At 40.0% G+C, this 26687-nt stretch overlaps 3 protein-coding genes across 3 annotated transcripts in view; 1 reads left to right on the forward strand and 2 right to left on the reverse strand.

The window, feature by feature from the left end:
* The window catches only part of LOC310691042 (olfactory receptor 14A16-like), a 242514-nt gene extending 234328 nt beyond the window's left edge, over nt 1–8186 (reverse strand). Inside the window, exon 1 of the mRNA XM_083470638.1 lies at nt 8103–8186. The gene's annotated coding sequence lies outside the window, so the exon portion shown is untranslated. The remainder of the gene's footprint in view (nt 1–8102) is intronic.
* LOC310691646 (uncharacterized protein) lies at nt 1–25496 on the forward strand (the record flags this gene model as incomplete). The annotated part of the gene is made up of 3 exons (XM_083471506.1): nt 1–949; nt 22066–23007; nt 25396–25496. The coding sequence occupies 3 exons, from the start codon at nt 1–3 to the stop codon at nt 25494–25496; spliced, it is 1992 nt and encodes a 663-aa protein (XP_083327632.1).
* On the reverse strand, nt 4496–5416 carry LOC310691090 (olfactory receptor 5V1-like; the record flags this gene model as incomplete). The annotated part of the gene is made up of 1 exon (XM_083470688.1): nt 4496–5416. One exon carries the CDS (start codon nt 5414–5416, stop codon nt 4496–4498), a length of 921 nt encoding a protein of 306 aa, XP_083326814.1.
* Nucleotides 25497–26687: the final 1191 nt, after the last annotated feature.

The following is a 26687-nucleotide window of genomic DNA, read 5'->3' on the forward strand; positions in this document are numbered from 1 at the left end:
ATGCTGACTGGCAATCAAACTGCAGTAACCCATTTTATCATCTTGGGCTTCCCAAGTCTGAAGAATCTTCAGCTTCTTCTCTTCTTTATGGGATTGGTTGTCTACATCTTGACCTTGTGTGGACACCTCATCATTATCACCATAGTACGTATTGACCAACATCTCCAAACACCCATGTACTTTTTCCTCAGCAATTTCTCCTTCCTGGAGATATGGTACACCTCCAACATTGTTCCAAAGATGCTAGAAGTATTCCTAGATAAGAACAAATCCATTACATATGCAGGCTGCATTACTCAACTCTACTTTCTTATTACACTTGGTACCGCAGAATGTTTCATTCTGGCTATCATGGCATTTGATCGCTATTTAGCCATATGCAATCCTCTTCGATATCCTACACTCATGAATGACAAAGTTTGCCTTAAGCTAGCTGTAAGCTCTTGGATTGGTGCCTTCATAGTTAACATCCCTCCATTAGTTGCGCTTTGCAGGCTGCCATTTTGTGGCCCAAATGAGATCAATCACTTCTTTTGTGATGCACCACCTTTACTGAAACTCTCTTGCACAAGCCCACATGAAGCTGAGCTGTCCAATTTCATAGTGGCCACAAGCGTCATTGTTAGCTCCTTCCTCCTCATTCTGATATCGTACATCCTCATCCTCATCGCTGTTCTGAAAATCCCTTCATCGACAGGCCGCCAAAAAGCCTTCTCAACTTGTGGTTCCCATTTAGTTGTAGTGACCATTTTCTATGGCACTCTAATGTTCATGTATGTCCGCCCAACATCAAATTTCTCTATTGATTCAGTGAATTTCAACAAAATTGTGTCCATGTTCTATACTGTGGTTACTCCCATGCTTAACCCAATTATATACTGCCTGAGAAACAAAGAGGTCAAAGATGCTCTCCGGAAAGCAATCAGTGGGAAGCGTGTGCTCCAAACAAGTAGGATTTTTAGTGGCATAGTTAAGTAGATGATAATAGTATACGTACCTCAATTGAGTGAGCACAGTTAATTACCTTGTATAACTGTATCCTTACAAATTCAGTAGTTATTTCCCTCTCATGTTTAAGAACATCTATGATATTGCATCCAAATTTTATCCACGTCTTCTGAAAAAAAATTTAAAGACTGAACTTTCCGTACACATCACATTGGAAATGCACTAAATGTATTTTACAACATTGTGTGTTTTTGTGTTGTTGTTTTTACTGATCCACCACCGCTGCAACTCAGGCAGAAATTGTACCCAAATGGCACCCTTTTGTCATTTAAAGCAAACAAGTAGACAGGGCATCACCTCCAGTGATTCCTCCTTTTTGAAGTATTAGAAGCATTGGCACCCATGCACTGGCGAAGGCTGGTAATAACTAAGCGCTTTTGGAGTGACAGGGAAGGTCAGGAAAGGAGGAAGGCTGGCAACAAGCACATCAGTAGCAACATGTGCTCCTTTGTTTTGCTACTGGGCAAAGACTGTTGGCTAGTTGTGGCCAAAAATGTCTGATTGCAGGCAGGGAGGCAGGGTTCCTCAGCAAGACAATGTTTAGAGCAGTGCAGATAGCTAAACATTTCATCTATATGCAACTCTCACACATGGCAATGAAATGAGGAGTGAGTGTGAGAATACATGGAGGAACTGGGACACTATAAGTAGAGTGAAGGTCAATGGAACAAATGTGGATATGAAGAAATGGGTTGTAATGGACAACGACATGCAGTGTAAGGAAAGTCTTGATGGGCCAGGTTTCTTTAAAGATTACAAGGGCAGTTTGCAAAGGGATGCTATGCCCCGCCTGGTGGTTTTGTGGGTAATTTGCTGTATTCCTTGTTATAGACATAGAGAAAGTGGTAAGACTAGTACTGCTGTATGTAGCCACATGCTGAGAACATTTGAATGGGTTTAAAATAATGTAAATATACAAAATAGTGCTTAATGCATAGTATTGTGGACAAAGACCCAAATCTCCAAGCTGTATGAGATTCTAGGGGTTCCAGGCACTCACCCAGGGTCCTTATTTCCTTTGGAATGGAGACACTGGAGACTGCGGTGGTTTATTTACACGTATATACAACCTGAGCCTATGATGGGGGGGGGGGTCACAGCATTAACATCCCATGAGGTTCTTGCTTCTCCCATAGCTACAGCCTTGGATTCCAACAGAAATCAGGTATAGCTTTGCCTCCCAGCTACCCAGCCTGCCAGTGTCCACTTTCTAGCTCACAAAACTCCACTCTAGGGGCTCAAGACTACAGCCTGCCCCCCCGCCCCATAAAAAAATTCATAACAGTGTATAAAATGATGTCTGTTTTTAAGAATGCTCCCTGCCTCAGAGCACCAGCCTACATAGTCTTTTAGGCAAAGGGTATGAGTTTGCATCCTTCTCATTACAGGTTTCAGAACTTTTTTCTCTTGCTGTTGTTGACTGTATGTACACTTTGGATGAAGAAGAAAATGTAGCATGGTTTTTGTGTGTGATACAAATGCATTTTGTTTTTTAAAAAATCTGTTTTTTCTGAAGCAAGCATTGGAAATGCATATATTTAGATACAACCAGGTTGTATGGACCAAAGGCTGAAGATCAATAAACCCAATATGGTCCTACATTTATATGCTGTAGTAGTTTTCTCACAAGACTTTCTATGGGCAAGCAATACGGTATTAATTTATTGAATTTTTTAGAAAATTAACACTTTAGCATTTATCAAAGAGAAAAATATCAATTTTGTTCAATGTCTAAATCCTTACCTGAGAAGCAGACATATTGTTTGCAGTCTGTATAAACACTAATCTTTGGCTGTGACATTCTAAAAACCCATTCAAGTAAACTCAATGCTTTTATTTGTGAAATCAGTGAAGGACTCTTAAGACAGTGATGCGGCCCTCCTAATTTCTTAGCAGACATCACTGGGAGTGAAAGAACCGAACGTAGATCCTGCTGCTCAGTGTGTTGTTATTGATTTACTTGGCCTGATTTGAAGCTCTAGATTTATAACTGGAAATTACACAACTGGCTGAATTCATCTCTTTATTCCCCTTGGGAAATGTGACCCCCTGAAATGTTTCTTCAACATGTTTGTTTCCACACCATGTTCCTTTGATGCTTAATTGTCTTAATGACCCATTAGCCCATGCTATCACCTCATGGGAAATTTAATTAGCTTTTAACACATGCTGATTCCAGAGGACAGAAGTATCTAGTACAGAGCTTAATACACGTGTATCTGGCACTTAGTTCTAATGCATGAAGCCTTAATTAAATTCTAGCACTAGCTTGATCCAGAGATTATATTGGTCTTGCACCCACAAACTCGTAACAATACACAGTGCCAGAGAAGAAGCATCATGAAATTAGATGAAAGATACCATGGTGGAGGATTAGCAAGCTGAGTAGAAAACAGACTGAAGAGGATGTGTTGCTGAAGAAAAAAGAGTCAATTGATGGAAGCAACATTGTCAGAGAAAAGAGGCTTAGAGAAACAGGCATTGATGAGTCTGTGTTGAGGAAAGGCATAGAATGAAGGTAGCCAAGTTGTGGACTTTGGTATGTTGTTGAACTGCAACTCTCATCAGCCCAGACCATGTTGTCTAGGGCAGTGTTTCCCAACCGGTGTTCCGCGGCACACGAGTGTGCCGTGAGACATCGGCTGGTGTGCCGCGAGATGCCTGGAGGGAGGCGGGCGAGTCGGGCGGCGAGAGGCGGGGCGGCGGCGGCGAGGAGAGGCCGCGCCTCCTGCTGCTGCCTGGCGCTCCTCCTCGCAGCCGGCAGCGCTGCCTGGGCGCCTCCGCGCGACTCTGCCTCGCTGGGTTTGGTCTCCCAGCAGAGACGGGTCACACGCGCACCTCCCTCCCTCCCTCAGCCTGCGCGGAGGGAGAGCCAGAGAGAGGCATCGCTCCTGCGCGGCGGGAGAGGGAGCAGCCGGAGCGATGCCCCAAACGAGCTGAATTCCGAGCGAGGGACTGAGGGGGGAGGGAAAAAACTTTCACTTTCGTGCGTCCCTCCCGGCGTGACGCTGCGCGCTGACGTCACGGGGCGGGGCTTTAATGGTGGTGTGCCGCAAGATTTTTTTTCAGTAAACAGGTGTGCCGTTGCCCAAAAAAGTTTGGGAAACACTGGTCTAGGGTTATAAGCATAGGAGTTCAAGAAAATCTGCAGGACACCATGTTGGCATACATAATAAAGAACAACGGCTGCTTATTAGAAGAGCTGGCATGGGAATGAGGTGGGGAGTAAATCTGAATATGACATATTGATGAATATTGAACTAATCTCTGAATTTTGCGGTTTACAACTGTAATGACATAAAACATCCTTTCACTATAATGTTTAATTATCTTACCCAAATACAATGAAATATATCAAGCTAGCGTCATGTTCATATTAATAAACTACAGCTGCAGTCCTATACTTACTTGTCTGAGAGTAAGCCACCATTTAACTAATGGGACTTGCTTCTGAAACAAACTGAATAGTATTGTAGTGTTAAAACATTTACTTTTTCCCAAATATTCTCCCAAGAGCTCTCTTCACTTCCTTATTTTTCAAGCTATAGATAATTGGGTTCAACATGGGGGTCAAAATGCTATACTGAATAGAGAACAGCTCATCAATTGTCATGGAAGACATGCTGCTGGGTTTCATGTACTGGGACATTCCTGTCATATACAATAAGCCAACCACAATGAAGTGGGAACTGCAGGTAGAGAAGGCTTTGCTCCTTCCCTCTGGGGAGCGGATATTCAGGATGGTGGAGATGATTTGGAAATAGGAGACAAAGGTTGGCAGGAAGGAACCAAGTCCAAAAATCACAACAGAAGATAGAAGAATCATATTATTGAGGAAGGTATCAGAACAGGAGGTTTTCAAAAGAGGTGGCAGCTCACAGCTGAAGTGGCTGATTTTGTGAATGCCACAGAACTGCAAACTTAATGTGGGCACTGTGTTTATTATTGCAAAAAGGAAGCCCATTATCCATGCCCCCATCACCAGGTAAGCACATAATGTTTTGTTCATGATCGCTATATAGTGAAGTGGGTGACACACAGCAGTGTATCTATCATAAGCCATTGCTGAAAGAATAAAAACCTCTGTAACACTCAACAGGAGGCTGAAAAACATTTGTGTAAGACAACCAGTGAAGGAAATTGTTTTTTTCTTCATTAGCAAGTTCATTAACAACTTAGGGACAATGTCAGTTGAATAACAGATATCAACGAAGGACAAGTGAGACAGAAAATAATACATGGGTGTATAAAGGGAAGGTTCCTTCCTTATCACCAGAATGATGGTGACATTTCCTGACAGTGTTAATAGGTAAATGGTTGAAAACACCAAGAAGAAGAAGATATTCAGTTGGGGATTACTGGAAAGTCCCAAGAAAATAAACTCTGAACTTTCAGTTTGGTTTTCCATTTTTGTTTAGGAACCTATAAAACAAGAAAAAAAATAATTAAAGGAACAATTCAGCCCATTGTTAGCCTCCTTGATCATGCAACTCTGTAAAAGTCTACTCAAAATTGATTTCAGTTCAGTTCACTGTGGCTGGTAAGTGCGTATGAAGTTGCAATCTTAATATATAAATTCTCTCATTGTACCCGATGTTCAGCAATCATACTTGAGATGTTTCACCCTGAGAGATATTGATGCGAGGATCAATATTAGCATGGACCGAAAGCATGATGAAATATTGAATTCATGTGTAAATTAAAGGGTCAGTGTGACTTAATAATATAAGATACAAACTGATGAAATATATCAGCATATCTTTTAGAACACATACTCACACATTTTGCACTATTTCTTTTGAAACATGGTCAAAAGTTTAGTTATTATTCTTTTTTAAAAAACAATCATTTACTTAAATTTGAAACAAATCTATAGCTATAATCATCTATATCAGGCTTCCTCAACCTCGGCTCTCCAGATGTTTTGAGACTACAGTTCCCATCATCCCTGACCACTGGTCCTGCTAGCTAGGGATCATGGGAGTTGTAGGCCAAAACATCTGGAAGGCTGAGGTTGAGGGTGTCTGATGTATATCTATCTCGATCATTGCTATGTTGGGATTTGAAGGATTTCAATGTAATTCTGCAGTTCAAGTGCAGAGCACAGAGAAAGGGTTTGATGCACACACAGAGTTTTGTGTCCTCAAAAAGCTCACATTACAAGCTTTAGGAAAATTTCTGCATGTTGTTCCATGACCCAGAGAAAAGAAAGGGATGGGCACAAAGTTCTTTCACACAGGGTTTTTGTGTTCCTTTCTACGTACTTTGCTCTTTGGTTTTATATTCATTTTTGTATCCTTACTTGTTGCTTGTAAGCTTCCTTTGAACTAATTTGTTGGAAACACAAGGTATAAATATTCAAAACAAACAAACAGGCAAACATCAGTCTTAAATGATACATAAAAGTTGAGCTGCCCTACAAAAGAGATAAAAATAAAACTATGTTTTATAAATAAGACGTTTATGAGGAGTATGAGTTATACTATTGCAGTGGCTTTCAAGCTGTGTTCTGGGGAAATGTGGAGTTCCTTGAAAGCCTGTTGTGGTCCCTAAATGAAAAGGTTAATATAATCAAGTTTCTGAAACATAGGTTGGCCAGCACAGTGACTTTCACCATAAACATGTTCAGCCAGTATCCTATGTGAATAAAGTGTGTGCCCTGAAATACCTCCAAAATCGTCTGTCATGTTCAAGGCACTGAACATGTTCACTGACATTCTGCAGCAGAACTATCAATATGGAAACAATTAGACATTATCTATTAGATTCAATGCTTTTTGTAAATGAAGAGGAAAACTAAAGCAGTTCAAAAATGGATCAGTGTGGTCAGATGGTGTGCATAAATATGCACTTTTCTGAAAGACAGATGAACTTACCAGATATGTCACAAGAAACAGAGCAAAATAAGATTTGTCCTGGAAGGAATGTAAAGCAGAGCAAGCAGAGAACAGAAGTCCTCCACTCATGTGACCTTTTGATAAAATAAAACAGATCCTCAATTCTTCCAAGCACAAATCTGTTGGCTAAATGTACTGTAAGCATATAATTATCCATTTTATATGAAGGATACATTAATTCCCAAACCAAACAAATATTTATTCTGGTGGGATGACTATTCCCACCTTGGAGCTCTTTGCAAATAATTACCACTATCAGAACTACTTTTTGTTTCCCATGTTTTTAACAATGGAAAATGACCTAATGCAAGTACTTGTAAGACACTGTCATACAAGGTGCATTCCCATGTCAGCCCAACATTACCTTTCTTCACCTTGAATCACAGTCATTTTATTGGTCAGCAATTTATTTGGAAAGCTGAGACATGTTCTAGCCTAGAATTAGGCAGAGTACCCAGGCACAGATAAAATTGCTAGTACCAGTGTACAAAACTCAGGACAAATTTATCTAAATAATTGCCCTACCCTGTATATACCCAGCTGATCAGTGTGCTCTGCAGGAAGGAGCCTCCTGTAGATACATACCATCAGCAAATCCATTCCATATGAAATAGAAATTGGGCTTTCAGTGCTGTGGCACCCAGACTTTACATCTTCCACCTGTTATATATTAGGCAAGTTCCATCTACATTGCATTTTTGGCACCTGTTGAAGACCTTCATCTTCCAACAGACCATTCAAATGGATTTTTAAAATCCCAGACTATCTGTATTGACGCAAAAAAATCATATGCATATATTATACATTTTTATTGTTGAATTTACTCAATATGATTCATGAAAACTGATTCATAAAATTAAATATGTCAACTCAAAACAATATGCCACTGATTATCTGTGGATGGATGATCTCATTTGCGCACCCCCAGGAATAATAAAAACATATTGACACAGAATTTTAGTTTAAAGGTTAATGGGCATAATTTAGGCCACAACTTTATTGATTACAGAAATGTGAGTGGTATTGGCTTAGGCATTAGCAATAACTATATCTGACTCATGCCCGCCTTGCAGGAAATCTAGAAGGGTAAAGCGCCAAAAGAGGGAGCTCCATCGATGGCAACTAACTGGAACTCACCCCAGGGTTCTTGCTGGGTCCTGGCATGGCCCTAGCCCCCAATCAGGCTTTGGACGAAACCCAGACCCATGGATTCCTTTACTGGAATACCCTTGTACCTGGAGGGGCAGGTGATGGCTGCACCTCCCCTCCCCCGCATCCCACTAAGCCAATGCCTAACCACCAAACCTTACAAAGCTGTAACAGTTGCTAAGAGGTAGGTGAAAACCAAATGGCCAGTGCCAATCTGACAAATGGGGAAAAAAATCCTACCCGGCCCCTGTTCCAAAACAGACGATCAACCAAAGTCCAGAGCAAGACCAAAGCAGACATCTAAAACATTAGGGGTGGGTGGGCAGGTGTTCGGCGGCGTGAAGCCAGGTAAAGCCCCAGCAATGCACCACCACCTTTTAAAGGCCCCCACAATCACGCTCCCACTCTCTGATTGGCCAATAGGCCATGGCATGATTGTGGGGCCACCGCGTGGCTCAGGCTCATCCCCCACCCCCTCCATGAATGGAGGGAGTGCCTTGGGCCCATGCACAATGCAGACCCTCAATTAGGAGGATCCGATTTCCTGTTTTAGATCACACATCCGTCTCTAACTAGGCATGCAAGAAACATGATTACATGTAAATGACACTTTTCAAGCAGGAAACACACACAAATGCACACACAGCTACACTCAGAAATACACTCAAGGAAGGTGCAAAGAAGGGTAATTCAGGGACTACCTTCAGTGTGAATTTCATAATCACTTCAAGCTATTTTAGAGCTACCCGTATTTTTCGCTCTATAACACGCACCAGACCATAACACGCACATAGTTTTTAGAGGAGGAAAACAGGAAAAAAAACATTCTAAACGAAATAGGGGATATATGATTTTTGTGGTTCATGCTGTGGCCACAGACATGTGATCTGACAGTGAGTTTGGAGTAGCCCAATGCAAAAATCCTGAGGATCCATGTGGATCCATGCTTTGTAACCACGGAGGAGGGAAGGAAGGGAAACCATGGATCCTCTGCTCACGACTGCAGCAGATCCCCACCACCCACAGGCATTTGCTCCATAACACGCACAGACATTTCTCCTTACTTTCTAGGAGGAAAAAAGTGAGTGTTATGGTGCAAAAAATACGGTATTTGTTTTTGGGTGGCTTTAGACTTTATTTATGAGAAAAGTTTTCTTCAAAGCTTCTTTCACATCCTTGTTCCTCAGGGTATATATCATTGGATTCAGCAAGGGTGTGATTACAGAGTAGAAAACAGCTACTATTTTGTTGGCATTAGATTTGTATTTTACTGCTGGGCGGACATACATGAAAATGAGTGTCGCAAAATAGATGGTGACTACAGAGAGGTGGGAGGCACAGGTGGAAAATGTCTTCCTCCGGGCGGCAGCAGAAGACATTTTCAGTATAGTGATTACGATTTGCACATAAGAACCTAGAGTGAACAAAAGAGTGGCCATTACAATAACACTGCTGAAGCCGTAGCCAATGATCTGAATAGAATAAGTGTCAGTACACGAAAGGCGAAATATCTGCCCAGCATCGCAGAAGAAGTGGTTGATTTTGTTGGGGCTGCAGAAGGAAATTTTAGCTAACATGAAGGAAGGGAATGTAGGGCATATGAATCCCACAACCCAGCATATCACAGCCACATTCCTGCATGTCCTAGGGTTCATGATGGCGGAGTATCGTAGAGGGTTGCAGATTGCAAGGTACCTGTCGTAAGCCATGGCTGTCAGAATAAACAGCTCAATTGCAGCAAAGGCAAAGAAGAAGTAATATTGGGTGATACATCCTGGAATGGAAATTGTCCTCTTCTGAGCCAGTAAATTCTCCAACATCTTTGGCACTGTGACAGTGGTGTACCAGACTTCGACCATCGAGAGATTGCAGATGAAGAAGTACATGGGGGTCTGTAGGCGTGAGTCCACGGCCACAATGAGTATAATCAGCAAGTTCCCCATGAGAGATAAGATGTAGATGATTAAGAAGAGCACAAACAACACCATCTCAAGCTTGGGGATGCTAGTGAAATGAAGAAAGACAAATTCTGTAACCACAGTTCGATTTTCTTTCTCCATTATATCAGAAAGCTACAGGGATATAAACAAAAAATAAAAAATAAAAATGGAAATCATGGTTTATAAAAAACAACAACAACGATGAAGAACAGTGTCTAAATTCTTTGTTATTAAAAAAAATTTAATAAATTCTTTATTCATCCTCTCAGCATTTTACCTTAAAAAAAATCATTTGGCTTAGTGTAATATAACTCCCCTCCCCTCTTCCCTCCCCCCTCCCCCCTCCCCATCTGTATTCATGGAACTTTGAAGTGTCAGGAATAGCTCTAATGGCTTTAGCCCAAACGTAGCAGAGTTTTCCTGCACAGCGAAGAAGCTAGTCGAGGTGGAAATGACTAGTCAGCTAGACTCAGAATAACTATTTACAGGATTTATTAAAAGGAAAAATAAAACCAGCAGAGTTTCTGCATACAAAACAAAGCAAAATAAATCCTTTCTTTCTCTCTCTCTCTACCATACACAGCACTTCTACTCCTAACACACCTAACACCAAACTGTGCTAGCATTCCTAGATAACAGAGTTGAGTGCTGGTCGTTAACCAATCAGAGTAAGTAGTTTCTAGGTCAAGCAGACCTTGGCTTTCTGCCAAGAGTAAATTGACACTGCCTTGAGTTAATTGTGTGAAGCCAGAATCTGTAAGTTCCCATGAGAATCAATTAACAGAAACTGAACATGTATTTCTTCCATTCATTTTAAAAGAAAAAGAAAAAAAGAAACAATGAATCTATGAAAAGCATTTGATGCTGTTTCTAGGTGCACCACAGTACTGACTGATGAATTTCAAAAGTAAAATTTGCAGTGGTAAATATTATCATCAATGTTAATCTAACCCAATTGGAGGTAATCCAAAACCAACTGCTAAGAAGGTTGCTAAAATTACCCAGGTGTGTAGGCAATACTGCTATACGACTCGAACTAAATGTGACATCTCTAGAAACCACACTATGGAAATGCATCCTCTGTTACTGGTTGGCATTATGGCATAAACTCCCAAATCTCCACTTGATACAGTGTGTCTGGAGAGATGACTTCCCTAGCCCTTGGGCAAAAATAATACATGGGAAACTTGTGTCCTTAGGACTATCTCCATCTGAACTACTAAAATTGGATTTAATTTCTGCCAAGAAAATTATAACTCACAAATTAGAGGAGATCGATTTACAATTTAATATTGCGACAGGTGGTGGCACCTGTTCGCCGATAAACCTTGGCTTAACACCACCAACAAAACTTCCATCTTATTTAACTACCTTATCTGTGGTGATGCACAGGTATGCCTTTATAAAGGCTAGATTCAATGTTTTCCCATCAAATGTGTTGGGTAACAGACTCTCCAACGGACAGATCTCACTCCTCTGTGACTGTAAAAGTGGATCTATAGAATCGTTATATCATATAATCTTCTGCTGTCCATTACATTCGGCTTCACGGTCCAAGTTTCTGGCCCCATATTTATCGTGAATTGCTGACAGACCTCAGGAAGCCCAAATAATATACTTATTAAACGACGAAGACTCAAGTAGATCCCATTGCAGTCGCTAGATACCTGATTAATGTCTTATTTCATAAGAGGAGAAATGGATCACTGTATGACTCTGACAGCTTAGCCAAACTTAAGAACCATCAATAAGTGCCAGAACTAAGACGCATATCCCCCAAAATCCGAGGGATTTGAATTGCAGTTGACATAGAGGGAGCTTATTTTATATAGTGTTTACTTAATTGAAGTAAAATTGGTTTTATATGGGTGTTTTAACTTGGAACTGTTTAAATTGTTTGTTTATGGATAAATTTTGTTGTATTGTTTTAGATATGGGCCAATGGCCGTAATAAATCAAATCAATCAATCAATCAATCAATCAATCAATATCATCAATGACTTTTTGGAAAGAATTGGTCCAATTCAAAGGCTGATGTGAATGGACCTTGCTCTGTTCCAACAAAGTAATTATACTGTGCTGTTCTTCAGCTTTATTTGAGGTACACACAATGTCAACATTCCTCTGTGTCTGGGTAACGGAATAAATTTCCTGTATACACTGGCATACTTTTTGCAACAGCCTCGGCTATCCTTTTGTCCTTTAGATATTGTTGGACTCCATGCAGCACTACCAGTAGTGGAACTTGTGATCTACCAATATCTGAAAAGCCAAAAGTTTAGTTGCCTCTATGTTAGAGCTTATTTTTTTTAAAAATCCATTTACCTCCAAACCTCTTTTTTCCTGCCTTTTACACACAGAAAACTTTTAGCTTTTATTTTCTAATCCATAATTTTCTTGTTTTTTGAATGATTAGTGCATAGTCTGCTGCTCAAAATTTGAAGGATACATTCTAGAAGTGAGGTGAGAATTTGATTGCATCTTCCCAACCAGAACACAACAGCAACAGGAGATACTTGATTCTATTATGTCCCATGCTGGCTAAACTGTATAATGATGTCACTATCCATAAAAACAAAAAACACTTTATGCAATAGGGGTTTGTTGTTTAGTCGTTTAGTCGTGTCCGACTCTTCGTGACCCCATGGACCAGAGCACGCCAGGCACTCCTGTCTTCCACTGCCGCAGTTTGGTCAAACTCATGTTTGTAGCTTCGAGAACACTGTCCAACCATCTTGTCCTCTGTCGTCCCCTTCTTCTTGTGCCCTCAATCTTTCCCAACATCAGGGTCTTTTCCAGGGAGTCTTCTCTTCTCATGAGGTGGCCAAAGTATTGGAGCCTCAGCTTCACGATCTGTCCTTCCAGTGAGCACTCATGGCTGATTTCCTTAAGAATGGATACGTTTGATCTTCTTGCAGTCCATGGGACTCTCAAGATTCTCCTCCAGCACCATAATTCAAAAGCTTCAATTCTTCGGCAATCAGCCTTCTTTATGGTCCAGCTCTCACTTCCATACATCACTACTGGGAAAACCATGGCTTTAACTATACGGACCTTTGTTGGCAAGGTGATGTCTCTGCTTTTTAAGACGCTGTCTAGGTTTGCCATCGCCTTTCTCCCAAGGATCAGGCATCTTTTAATTTGGTGACTGCTGTCACCATCTGCAGTGATCATGGAGCCCAAGAAAGTAAAATCGCTCACTGCCTCCATTTCTTCCCCTTCCATTTGCCAGGAGGTGATGGGCCCAGTGGCCATGATCTTCATTTTTTTGATGTTGAGCTTCAGACCATATTTTGTGATCTCCTCTTTCACACTCATTAAAAGGTTCTTTAATTCCTCCTCACTTTCTGCCATCAAGGTTGTGTCATCTGCATATCTGAGGTTGTTGATCTGAGGTTGTGTCATCTGCATATCTGAGGTTGTTGATAGGGGTTGGCTGCCTCTAAATGAACATGTAGCTAAGTTTGTCAGTGACATGAAAAAAATTAACTTGTGTCATTCCAGATAAACAGGGTGTCACAAGTTTTCTTCCAGGCAAAGGTTATGCACAAAGTTCATACTTTATTCTACACCCATCACATAGTTCTACAACTATTGTGTAGAATATATAATCTACCTAATTCAAGAGGGCTAGTTCTCTATTCCTTGCTTGAAACATTTTTGGTGGTGTCCTAATCTCTCATCTGGCTGAGTAGCAAAACTTGGACAAGTTCTGTACACATGTGATGGGCTAGTCTGACCCCCACCAACCCATTACTGTGGATGCTGATGATTATTATGTCTGAGCAAAATACAGCTACTGCACAGATGTGCAAGCTGTTAAATGTCAGGGATGGGAAACTGTGACTCCCCAGGTGTCATTATTCTCCCATTCCCATCAACCACAGTAACCATGGCTAATAGTCAGGGATGGTGAACATTGTAGTTATATTTAGGATTCTCCTACTACTAGTAGTAACAACAGCAACAACAACATTTAGAATAGTCCTCTTGGAGCAGACTTATCAGCTTATCTGATCCAGAAGATCCTGAAAATTCCATTTTCAACTATGGTCAACTAATGTCTCCAGGGCATTAAAGAAATATGCCTCCCCTGCTGTTTCTCCCTGAAATCTAGTAGCCAGAGACAAAGTGCCTTTGCACATGAGTATTCCATTTAGCTATCAAGGCTATGAAGCCGTTGATAGAACCTATTTCCTGTAAGAATATAAACACATTTATTGTAATAAGTGTTTTTATAAAGAAACTTACCAGGGAAGTTTCCTGAAGGAGCACTTGCTACACAGAGGGTTACGGTCGTCTTTATTGGAAGAAATGCATCTTAAATGGTCTATAGTAAAAGATGAAGATAATGAAGAAGAAACAACCCCTTTTGCTTTCAGTCCAGTCTAGCCCAAGTTTCACCCAGTATTACTGAAATGGTGATTTGTTGTAGCAATTGCACGTAACCCATCTTACTTAAAAAGACAGTGGTGCATAATGTGTTGGCTATGCATCTTTGCAACTGTCCCAGGCCTGTTAATATTGGTTCATGTTGGAGCTCTAGGGAATTCTGCCCTTACGAGCTTTTTCATGTTATTGTTGCACTTAAGTCTCCCTGGAATACAGAGACTGTTCAGTATATGTAATTAAGCCCATTTATTTTTAGTCTGTTTTAATTGTGAAAGTTTACTAACATGGAATAGTTTTCGCTTTATTCTAGGCTGGACAGGCATAATTTGTGAGTGCAGTTCATTTGCCTTTACTGGCAAGTGGTTGACATCACTCATGGATGTGGCTGTTAGCACTGCTACACAATGTCTGCAGTCCTGGGAAAGCAGGGGAAGCAATAGGCTGCTGAACCACTGTATATAGATGAGGGGGGGGGGGATTTTCAGCTTAATGGCTTACAATATGGATGGGGACATATATATTTTTCACCTTGAAGGATACATTCTGTCATGGGCAGCCTACCAGGGCTATTAAACACTGATGGCAAGGGCCAGGAACAAACAAAGGTGGAGTAACCAGCACAACTATCTTTGCACAGTAGCATATATTCATATGTAAAGTCTCAAACATTTCTCCCTCTTCCATCCAGGCAAGCAAGCAAGAGGTATAGACAGAATTCAATGATCAGCAAGCCCCTTGTTCTCTGTTATTTGGCATGTGAGAAGTGGCTGTGCAAATCTGCTTCAGTCATTTTCCTCCCTTCCTTAAATGAACGAACTATTCAGCTCTAAGCAGAGTTGCTCTCCAAAGGGACCATGGGAGCTGAGGGCACATTCCTGATCTCTTTACTACATCTTCCTTTGGCGGGGCGGGGGCGGGGGGGGGGGATGCGCAAGCCTCGTGGCTCTGACTTCAAATTGAGCCACAAAGCGTGTACTCCCTAAAATGAGAGCACGTGTTGTGGTGTGGGCTGCCAGGCCAGCCCTCTGTTGCCAGGCAGGTTATAGTTATTGCCTGGCGCAACAATTGGCTGACCGGGTTGCTGGGGCAAATTGCATGTAACAAATTGGGTGGGTGGGACCATAGGCTTTAAATATTGGGGCACATTGCTTTCTCTTTCTCTTTCGCAGAGTGTATTGGCCCGCCCTGTGTTCCGGTTGACCTTGCTTTGCCTGGCCTTAGTGCAGGGGCCTAGTAGGAATTTTGCCATTTGGCTGATTGGCTGGTGTCACTTGGTTTTTGCCTACTACTTAGCAATTCGTCACAACTTGTAAAGTTGTGGTTAGGCATTGGTTATAAAAAGCTGGTGGTGGAGGGGTCAGGATAGGCTGTGCCTGCCCCTCCAATGGTGCTGGAAGGGAATTCCATTAAAGGAATCCCGGGGCTTGCCACAATTTCGTCCAATCCCTGAAATGGGACCAGGGCTGGCAAGCCTTGGGGAGCTGGTTGGGTGAGCTGTGGGGGACTGACACTCAGCTCAACTGATCCCCAACATTGTTTTCCCTTCACTGGCTTCTGATGAAGTTCGGAAAGTCAGTTCTGTCCCAGGTGGGGGGACAGATAGTCATAAGCAATGTCTGAGCAACCACTCACAGATTTTGTATTTTAATAAAGTTGTGACCAAAATAGTGCCAAAAACCTTAAACTAAAATTATGTGTGATTTTTGAATTATTTTGAGGGGTGGCTTGGGGACCTACGCACGCAATACGATTTTATAGTATCAGGAGAAAAGTTGTTTGATGACTTTCAGAAGAGCATATGGCAGGGTATGACATCATCCAGTTTCTTCCCCTGCCTTCCAATATATCACACCAAGACTTATATATGGTTCTTCTGAACCAAATAATACACCATAGCCTGGGGAGATACAAGGTAATATCCCCCCCCCAACAGATCAATTTAAATGAAGAAGATAAATATAGATGAGTTTTCCCCCCACACACTTTGCCTCCTATTAATATTTCATGACGAACATTCTGAGTGGGCGGAAGTTTATTTCAACTTGAGGTGTGATCTTAGGTATAGTGATAGTGTATGCACTTGTGGATTAAATGCTGGGTAAGTGACAACTCATTTCTGGTCTTTGCAGATGGATTTAGTGGTAGGGATGTACAATGTTATAGCATAGTGAAAGAATTATAACCTGTTGTATCATTGGTACAGGGTGGCAGGAGAGGGTCCCTAAGCATTTACCACTTGATCTGACTAACCACATAATGGAAGTTTAGCGAACTGAAAAGTTGAATTAGCTTTCTAGGCTGCTTCATAATAGATAATTGAAAACAATAAAATTAGGATGCAGTTTGAGCTGAGATCTCAAAAGAATATCTAGAAACTAATTCCTTCGAAACTGCAATTAGTTATTATCAAAACCATTTTTTCTTTCCTTTCATGTGCCTCAGATATCTTGCCCAAGCAGATACAGTAGCCCTAATATTTCCTCTGAAGTTCTGCCTTGGGTGAGATCTTGTCAGTTTGCTTCCCAATACTCATTAAATTTTCTCAATGTATGGAGTGTCTTCAGCAGACATGATCTCCTCAAAACATATATTTTAAGTGGCATATGGCACCCACGGAGAGTGTGAATAAATATGTTGATCTCCCCACACCATTTTTACCTGAACTGTTAGCAATCTTAGTGTGGAGGGCATTCATTTCCTCACCTTTCCTTCAGTATTTTGCCTTTTCAGAAACTGCCATAATCACTCTACAACAGTCATTGAAGTTAAGCTTTGTAGCAAATCTATTACTATAATTTTTTATAAAGAAAACTTTATAGTCTTGTTACTTAAGATATCAGTTGCGAGATTACATTCAAGCATATTCCCAGTCCAGATAAATCATAATTGTTTATCTCTTGAGATGTTCATGTTTGTTTCTTTATTAAAAAAACTTTGGTCATTTTTTTTAGATGTGCATCCTTCAGATAACTTTCAATGGGAAACCAAACCACTGTATACTATTTTTTTCTTCTTGGCCTCTCCAACAACCTTCAGCTCCAGATCTTCTTATTTTTCCTTTTCTTGTTGATTTATCTGCTAACTCTGTTGGGGAATGTAATAATTATGCTGCTTGTAAAAACCAGTCCACCTCTTCAGAATCCTATGTACTTCTTCTTGAGTTACCTCTCTTTCCTTGATGTGTGTTATTCAACTGTCACTGTCCCAAAGATGTTGGAGATCATCATTGCCAAGCAGAAGACCATCTCTGTTGGTGGATGCTTCACTCAGGCATTCTTTATTTTGTTCTCGGCTACTGCTGAAGTTTTTATCCTCTCATCAATGGCTTATGACAGATACTGTGCTATATGTAAACCACTGCATTATGTGGAAATCATGAATGTGGCATTCTGCCAAAAGCTAGTGGCCAGTGCATGGATGATTAGTTTTGTTTATGCACTTGCAAACACATTGCCACTGTTAAGGCTACAGTTCTGTGGCTCAAATATCATAAATCATTTCAGTTGTGAGCTCCCTTCCATCCTTTCTCTCTCCTGCAATGATACTTTCTTCAATAAAATGCTGTTCTTCATTTCTGGGAGTACAGTTGGGCTTGTATCCCTGTTCCTCACTGTGCTGTCTTACATTCATATCATCTTCACCATACTGAGGATAAATTCATCTGAAGGGAGACGTAAAGCTTTCTCTACCTGCAGCTCCCACCTCACTGTAGTCAGTCTCTTCTATGGAGCAGGTTACTTCCGATATCTGAGGCCAAGCTCAGCTTCGTCAGTACTTTTGGATTTAATATTGTCCATAGAATACAGCATTCTTACCCCTTTGTTAAATCCCATCATCTACAGCTTGCAGAACAAGGAGGTGAAAGCGGTGCTTAGGAGGATATTGAGAATGAAATCTTGATATTCATTCCCAATTCAAATAAACAGAACAGTGTGTAATGAGAAGATCGTGTCCCATTGGTTGTATGACCCCAATCTTTTATTTCATAAAACAGTTGATTAACATGGTTGTCAATAATTTTCCCTTCCATTACACGCCACAAACATTGCAAATTTTAGACGCACACATGCCCAATTCTCTTTAGCTTTTCTCCATGCATCTGTAAAGCAAATAAGCGATCTCATGGAAAAGGTCCACAAGGTTTGTATTCCAGCAGGTAAATGTGGAGCCCATCAACCAGATTCAGTTTAGTAGGGTCTCTTCATTGGTCTGACTGATTGGGATTGCAAAAATTTCAATGGTAATTACGCATTGCCCAGTACATGTCAGTCCACACTACATGATTGATGTGTTATGTTCAGCTTTACTCAGCTGTGGGGAACTATGACAGCTGATTTTTAAGATGAACTATATTTTATAGAATTTTTTATTTGAATTGGTTTCAGAGAGAGGGTTTTATTATGTCTTAGGCAATTTTCTTTTAATCTGTAAGCATGCCTGCCAACTCATTCACTTGCCAAAATCAGAAGAGCCTAGCTTTGGCACTCCAGCAGTAACACCATTGCTCCTGCTCTAAAAAATAGTTATGGAACTTCATTCCCTAGCGTCCTCCTTCTACTACATGACTGGTCAGCAACATATGCCCTTTTGGCACTAAAATGCATGGGGAAATACGCAAACAACTACACAAAAAACATGGAAACCAAATTCTTAGCGGCTATATGATTAAAATTTACATCATCTGGCTCTAAGGAAACAATGAGGCATTTCAGATAGGCAAATTAGGCCAAATATCTGCAAAACTTTACTGGGTATGGTTTAGTGAGCAGTAGTTTCTCAAAATACACACAAGAGCTACTTTTATTTATTTATTTTTAAAAAAAAAACATTTTCTAACTGCTTGGAGCAGCTAGAAAGCACAGTGCTTCATTGAAATGGCATCTAAAACTGACCTGGAAGTGGTTGTACATTATGGTGTGTAATCCTTTCTTTGTGCCCACTAAGGAAGCCCCTCTAAATCTGCAAGGGATATTATTGTACATATTTTCCACTGACACACTGTGTCCACTGACACAAAATGCCATTTTTTTGTTGTAAATAATAAAATACTTGATGCCACAATTCCTACACAATTTTGCTTTCGCTGACTCTGCTAATATGTGTTATATCATGCACAGGTTTCTTGGATGTGTGCTGATGATTTCTATTGGACTCCAGCAAGAGGCACCTCCCATCAATTATAGGGGGGGGGGAGTATGTTTTGTAATAAAGTGTGATGATTTAAATACATTGTGAATGAACTTGACATTCCAGTTGCTCCAAACAGCTTGAAATTGGGGTTATGATTACAGTATTATTATTATTATTATTATTATTATTATTATTATTATTATTATTATTGAAGGAGAAAGCACAACCTTCAAACCACCTAGAAAGTTACACATATACAAAGAGAGAGACAGAAAGAAACAGTTAAAGAAATGCAGATTTCACAATAGTTATTTCCTAAAAATTGCAATGTAGACATGGAGCAGAGTGGGCTTTGCCAGTAGGCATATACCAGAATGGACACAAACTCAAGCAGATTCATTCTGCCCATTCCTGACTGAAAGTTGCAGTTGTTGACAATATGGAGTAGGATATGTGGCCCTGGTCTGTCTCATTGTAAGGCATCTCTATATCTAAAGGAGTCTATCACACCTTAATGTTCAACTGACTTGTAAAACCTATAATAAATGTGTTGTTGTTTTTTGGAAGGAAGAACTAATACAGTTTCATTTAATGAAAAAGGCATCCCAGGAGAAAGTCAGTTGGCAGGATAAATTTCATGGGATTAATTCCAGAAAAATGAACGTGACATCACATCACCATCCTTTCTATACCATCTTGCTCACTTAAAAAGTTGTCCAGTACATTGGCAGAATGGACACTGAACAATGCACATTTAAAAAATCAGGCTTTTGTAGAGTTGGCAGTGATTTCAGTCATTCCCTTTCAGTGTGCACAGCAGGGACCCTGAAATATTTTTCCTTTCTGTCACAGATGAAAAAACTTTGACCAGCTAGATGCTGTTTGGACTCGAGGTCGCATTCAGCCCCAGATGACAGGGCCAAAGGTCATGAACTGAAAACCAGCAACCGGTTCCCCAGCCATGATCTAAATGAGCAATATGATAATATGAGTGATCTTTATTTTCTTTGGGGATTTCACCAAGATTTGTTTCAAATCGTCATTTTTTAAAGTAATTGTAACGTGGATGGAGATCTCTTTTAGATGCAGCTCCAGTCAAACCTAAGGGCAGTGGCAGTTGTTGCGCATCTGGATTAGCTATCAGGTAAGTGGCAATCTCTTTCTGATATTTATGAATAGTTTAATTCAGTGTGTTTTATGTGCTGGGTGATCTTAAATAGACAGTAACCAGTACATGCTATCAATTTGCAGAATTATTCAATATTTTCCTAAAGATTCCAGTGACTTGCACTTGGAAACACGAAATCACAGTAAATAACTAAGATTCACAAAGAAGCCGAACGTATTTGCTAGTCTTCTGACAACTTTTTAGTACTTTCTAATCCTCCCAAATGTTTCAGCAGTTTAAAAATTCTACAAATTTGCTTCAAAATTTCACCCTTTAAAAATGAAAAATGTAGGCTGTTCTAGTATATACAAACCAGAAAGGACCACTGTCTCCTATACTGGCTAAAGAGCTAAAAGCTCAGTGATAGAGCATCTGCTTTGCATGCAGAAAGTCTCAAGTTAATCCCTTGTACTTCCAGGTCAGACTAGACTTATTCTTTTCAGAAATTCTGGAGAGCCATTGCAAGTCAGTTTAGACAGTACTGAGCTAGATGGACCAATAAAGGACCAGTACCTAACCAAAAATCATGATCAACATATCCATAAATCTGAAAATGCATCTTTTTCATGTATGCCAGCAGAACTGAGATGACATTATTGGTCTTACCAAGTAGACATGGGTCTCAAAATTGAGATTGAACAGTTTCCACATTCAGAGCAGCATACCTAAGTTTGATCTATGAGGACAAATCTGGAAATGGAAGGGGGCTCACCTGTTCTCAGAGCAGATGTACAACAGGTCTAAGTTTTCCAACCACCAAATGTGTGCTAGGAAATAGTTTGACTGTTTATAGTCTTGCTTTTCATCTACAAAAACCTCCCTCCATTTTTTAAAAAACCCCTCCCTTCCCACATTTAGCATTCTGTCTGGAATTTAGAGTTTGGAATTATATGGCCTTGTGCCCAGTATGGAACTATTGGGTCAGTGGTCTCCCTTGTTCCTGTCAGGTATGTAAAATGCTATGTGTACACAGTTTGTTTTCCATCCATTCAGATCAAATAAACCTCACCCCCCCCAACATTAAACATTAGCATGAATATTGACCTCCACCTTAAAAAAGAAAGAAACAATCTTGAAGTGGTTGCACATGTGTGTGCATCCAATTTCCTTTTGTGCAGTGAGTGTGGAACTGCAAATGTGAAATCTCTACACAAACAATTAGCGCTTGAATCAACAGTCTAGTTCTTGGCTGCATCAAAGCAATCATAACTATGTCCAGATAGAGATACAGTAGATCATATTGAATTCAGTGGAGCTTACTCCCAGGTAAATAGGGTTAAAAATTCAGAAAATACTTCCCCTACATTTATACATTTATTAATCATTTTTCAGAGCTTTCTACAAATTGAATAAATTCTATTTCTTTTTTTAATTTGTACAGATGTTAAGGCTTTTAAATTCATTGAGATGGAAAATCAAACTGCAATTACAGAGTTTATACTCTCAGGACTCTCCAGAGATCCACATCTTCAGGTGTTTCTCTTCTTGGTGTTCTTAATAATTTTTTTGGTAACATTGTTAGGAAATTCTGCGATCATGCTGGTGATTAGAACTGAGTGTAGCCTTCAAACCCCCATGTTCTTCTTTCTTAGTCATTTAGCTTTTGTTGACATCTGCTATTCGTCTGTCACTGTTCCCAAGATGTTGGAAAATATCATAGCAAAGCAGAAAACAATTTCCTGGGAAGGATGCATTGCACAGATCTTCTTCTTTTTCCAAGTTGCTTGTGCTGAAGTATTCATCCTTTCAGCAATGGCTTATGACCGATACATTGCTATATGTGATCCACTGCATTATACCACAATCATGAAAAAAGAAATCTGCAGACAACTAGTGGGTGGATCTTGGGCTATGGGTACCTTCTATGCTGTGTTGAATGTTCCACCTTTGGTGAATTTGCATTTTTGCGGGAACAATATTATTGACCATTACAGCTGTGAACTTCCTTCAGTCTTGGCCTTGGCTTGTACCCAGACCCTCATAAATTACATTGTTCTTCTTATCACTGTGTTGGTGTTTGGTCTTGGCTCCTTTCTCCTTACCCTCATCTCTTATGTTTACATTATTTCAACCATCGTGAAGATTCGTTCAGCAGAAAGCAGGCATAAAGCCTTCTCCACTTGCAGCTCTCACCTCATTGTGGTGGGATTGTTTTACATTGCAGCTTTTTTCCGGTACATGAAGCCAAGTTCAGAATCACTCGCCTACCTGGACAAATTAGTGTCGGTGCAGTACAGCATCTTAACTCCCATGTTAAACCCTCTCATTTACAGTTTGAAGAACAAGGATATCAAAAATGCTCTGTTGAAGAAGTTTGGAAAGTGTAAGTTTCTTCAATAAAATTAGACTCAATTCTAGAAAAGTGTACAGTGTCACAAGCTATCATTTAAAATGGTGTACATGTGTATATATCTGCCAAACATCTTAAGGGCTAATGAGGAGAGCAGCTCCCTGTTTTTAAAATGTCATGCTTCCCTTGATGCTGGAGTTAGACTAAAAAAGACCCCAAAACAAAGCTGAGGCATAAGTTTAGGTTGAAGAAGACAGAACTGGAATCAATTTGCTTTCATGGGGGGAAAAGACCAAGGGGACATTTAACTAATGGGAAATATAGAAGGGTTCTTTTTTTTTCCTTAATGGAAATCTGGAGAGAGAAAATGAATGATATGAATTATATAGGGGAAATGGAGTGAAATTTGAGTTCTGTGTTTATGGTTTGGATCTACTGCCTTGCATTTAGCTTCTGTTATGGTGGACATCTTCTGCCTTCATCTAGTCTAGCCCTCTGAATCCAGCCAATGGTCATCCAGCCCAATGCCTCTTGGAAGCTCAGGTAGAAGGTAAGGAAGCTGAACTTTTTCTCCAGCATCCAAGTCATATGCTTAAACTGCCACTGAACAAAAGCATAGGAATGGGGAACCTGATTGGTCACTTGGGCTTGCAGTGATGTAAACAACTCTTGAAGGGCCAGAAGTTCCCTGTTTATGCATGAGGTTATTAGGAGTGAAGATGTGTTAGATGAAAAAGGAGAGTTTATCCATATATTGCTGAGGAAATGTGTTGGAGGCATGCCTAGGTAGGATTGGTGAGATTTGAAGCTAAGAATGGGTGGACTAATATAATCTATATCACTTTCTTGTGTGTCCATTCATAAATCCACACTTCCAGGATTGCTGAATTGATCACACTAATGTATCTGAAGCACCATGACCTTGTCCCTCCCTCTCACCTTCCCAGTACACAGCAGAAACTGATATTCATAGGCTCTGAAGATAGCTAATATTAGCCAATATAGCTAATATTTGTTGTTAGCTTCCACAAGTATTTAAAGTGACCTAACTGAGAAGCAATCCCCACATCATATAGCAATGAAACCCCACTAGTTAGTTAAATATGTATTGCTTGAAGACTACAATTTTGTGGTATATTGCCACTCAAATTCATAATGTGAACCCTAGTTCTAGTATTAGCATTATCAGCCACTAAAATTATTATTTTTATAAAACAAAATGCAATTTTGTGCCTAAATGACATATTTGTAACCCAGCTGTCATCAGTCTGTATGGTTATGTGCTTGCTTGTTTGCTTAAATGGTGCTTAATTGGTGAATTGTAACAGCAATAAGTATATGGGGTCTTCTTTGCTACCTTTTAAAGGAGCTATTCCAATCTTGTTTGTTTGTTTGTTTTCAAAAGCTGTAGTGAATTTTAATATTTTACATTCTTACTGGACTTAGTTTAACACATCTCTTACAATTAACAGGATGTTCAGGGCTGTTGTTGTTTTTTATAAAAAATAATCACTATTGTTTCTTTTTTGTAATTATAGTACTATTACTTTTATGTAATATTTGTTTAATGGCTTTTAAAATTATGTGTGTTTTTGTTATGTTATTTTAAACCTGTTCGAAAGTGGGACATGATAGTGAACAAATAAATGTGACTATTCACCAAAACAGTAGTAAAGTGAGATTTAACTTTTGTCAAGCTGAAATCAATGTTGAACCAAGACATTTTGCTTCCTGATATGGAGTCCAAACACTCCTTACAAGGATAAACATTTTTTAAAATTTTGCTGCATGATTCAATAAACTCCTGCTTGTAATCTATCTCCCTTTCAGAATTCTCACTGATGCCTGTTGCTTCACCCTCCTGAATGGCAGGGTTACCCTTGGATGAAATGTAAACTCTCATTTACGTTTGCCTTAGCTAAATTTCATACAGTTGCACTAGGGGTGCTCACACATTATATTAAACAAGTGTGCAATCAGTGTTCTTCTGTACATGAATAACTGCAGTATCAAAATACAGTGGTACCTCAGTCTACAAACAGTCCTGTTAACGAACTATTTGAGCAACAAACTCTGCAAAAACAGAAGTAGGTGTTCCGGCTAGCGAACTTTGCCTCGTAAGCCGAATGGAAGTTAAACGGTGGAAGGGCACTGGTGGCGGGAGGCCTCAGTAGGGAAAGCACACCTCGGTCTAAGAATGCTTTTGTTTAAGCATGGACTTCCGGAACGAATTAAGATCATAGACCGATGTACCACTGTATACAGTATGCCAAAATCTGGTCCTTTATCTCATGAACTGTCGTGTCAAATTCAGCAACAATATCTCCAGAGGCATCCAAATTGTTGCGGTTTGGAATGTTTCCTTGGCCGTCTTGAACGAAATAAACTTAGATGAAGCCTACATTCTTCACTCTGTTACAGATAAACAAAAATATAGCAACAATATATTTAGAGGCATTCAAGTTGCCACAGTTTGGAATCACCATGCCAAATTGGATGAACGCACACCAATTGAGCAATGATATACTCATACATATTCAGAGGCACAAGAACCCTAATTGCCAACTGGTCCCAAGCTACCCTCTGCATGTTGATCCATATTTGCCACCATGGCAGAAAAGCTTCTCCCACTAAAACAAAACAGAACAAAATTCACAGGCATTTGCAGGAATGCACTACTGATGAATTTAATTATCCTCTTGGGATGAGTATTTCTATATAAGTTGCTACATTCCACACTGAAAAATATATCCTCCAGGATTTGTTATAGCAAGTATAATAACATCATGGCAAACACTCCACTTAGTCTTAGTGAGCAAGGGAACCATTCTTACTGACACATAAAAGGTGCTTTTTCCAATTCATTCCCGCCTTTTCAGTCAGGTAATTATATACAAAAGTTTGAGTCTCTGGTTCAAGGCAATGTCCTCCAAAAGCTTCTTGCATATTTCTTGATTTCCTCTTTCCCTCTGCTTTTGCTGATCATATTGGTTTTTCTTAGGCCTTCATAAAAGAAGAAATGAAAAGAAGAGATATGTTTACGTATGATTTCATTGTGTTTTAAGGCAGAAATCCTTGCTTATGTGAGAACGAGCAGGAAGGAAAGAAAAAAACAGCATTTGAAATTTCTCACTCACTAGACATAAATTAGAACGTAGGAAGTGGAGCCATTACAAGGTAGTTTTCATCATCAGTGCAACCAAATTACAAACATAAGGCTAAAAAAAGTAAGAAGTGGTCCTGCAAATGCACACGTGGGTTAAATATGGATTCCAGGTTTGAAAAGAATGAAGACTGCTGTTCTAATCCACTCTTAATAGTAACATGGCATTTATTCCTTTTACATCTCTCTCCCTCCCTCCTATATTTTAAATTGCAGTATTTGTTAGGAAGAAGAGTAGCCCTACTGTGGTGATGGTCTAAATTTCAGTTGCCATTAATTTCCTTGCATTTCACTTCATTCTGTGTAAGAAAGTGGCATTGAAGGAGCACTTCTAAAGGCTGACTCACACACACACTAAATATTTCCATATGATGATTTCTGCATATTTAGAGTGAGCAAACTGCTGCAAATGGGAACCTTCAGAAACAGAAATGAGATGCAATGTGATTGCCTGCTGATTTTATTATTGGCATTCAGCTCTTAAAGGGACAGAAAGTCTTCCAAGGAAAAGGTGGGAACCCTGGACGTTAAATTGTACCAAACAGTCCTT

The sequence above is a fragment of the Podarcis liolepis genome (assembly GCF_965112155.1).
Source record: "Podarcis liolepis genome assembly, chromosome: 13".
Classification (NCBI taxonomy): Eukaryota; Metazoa; Chordata; class Lepidosauria; order Squamata; family Lacertidae; genus Podarcis; species Podarcis liolepis.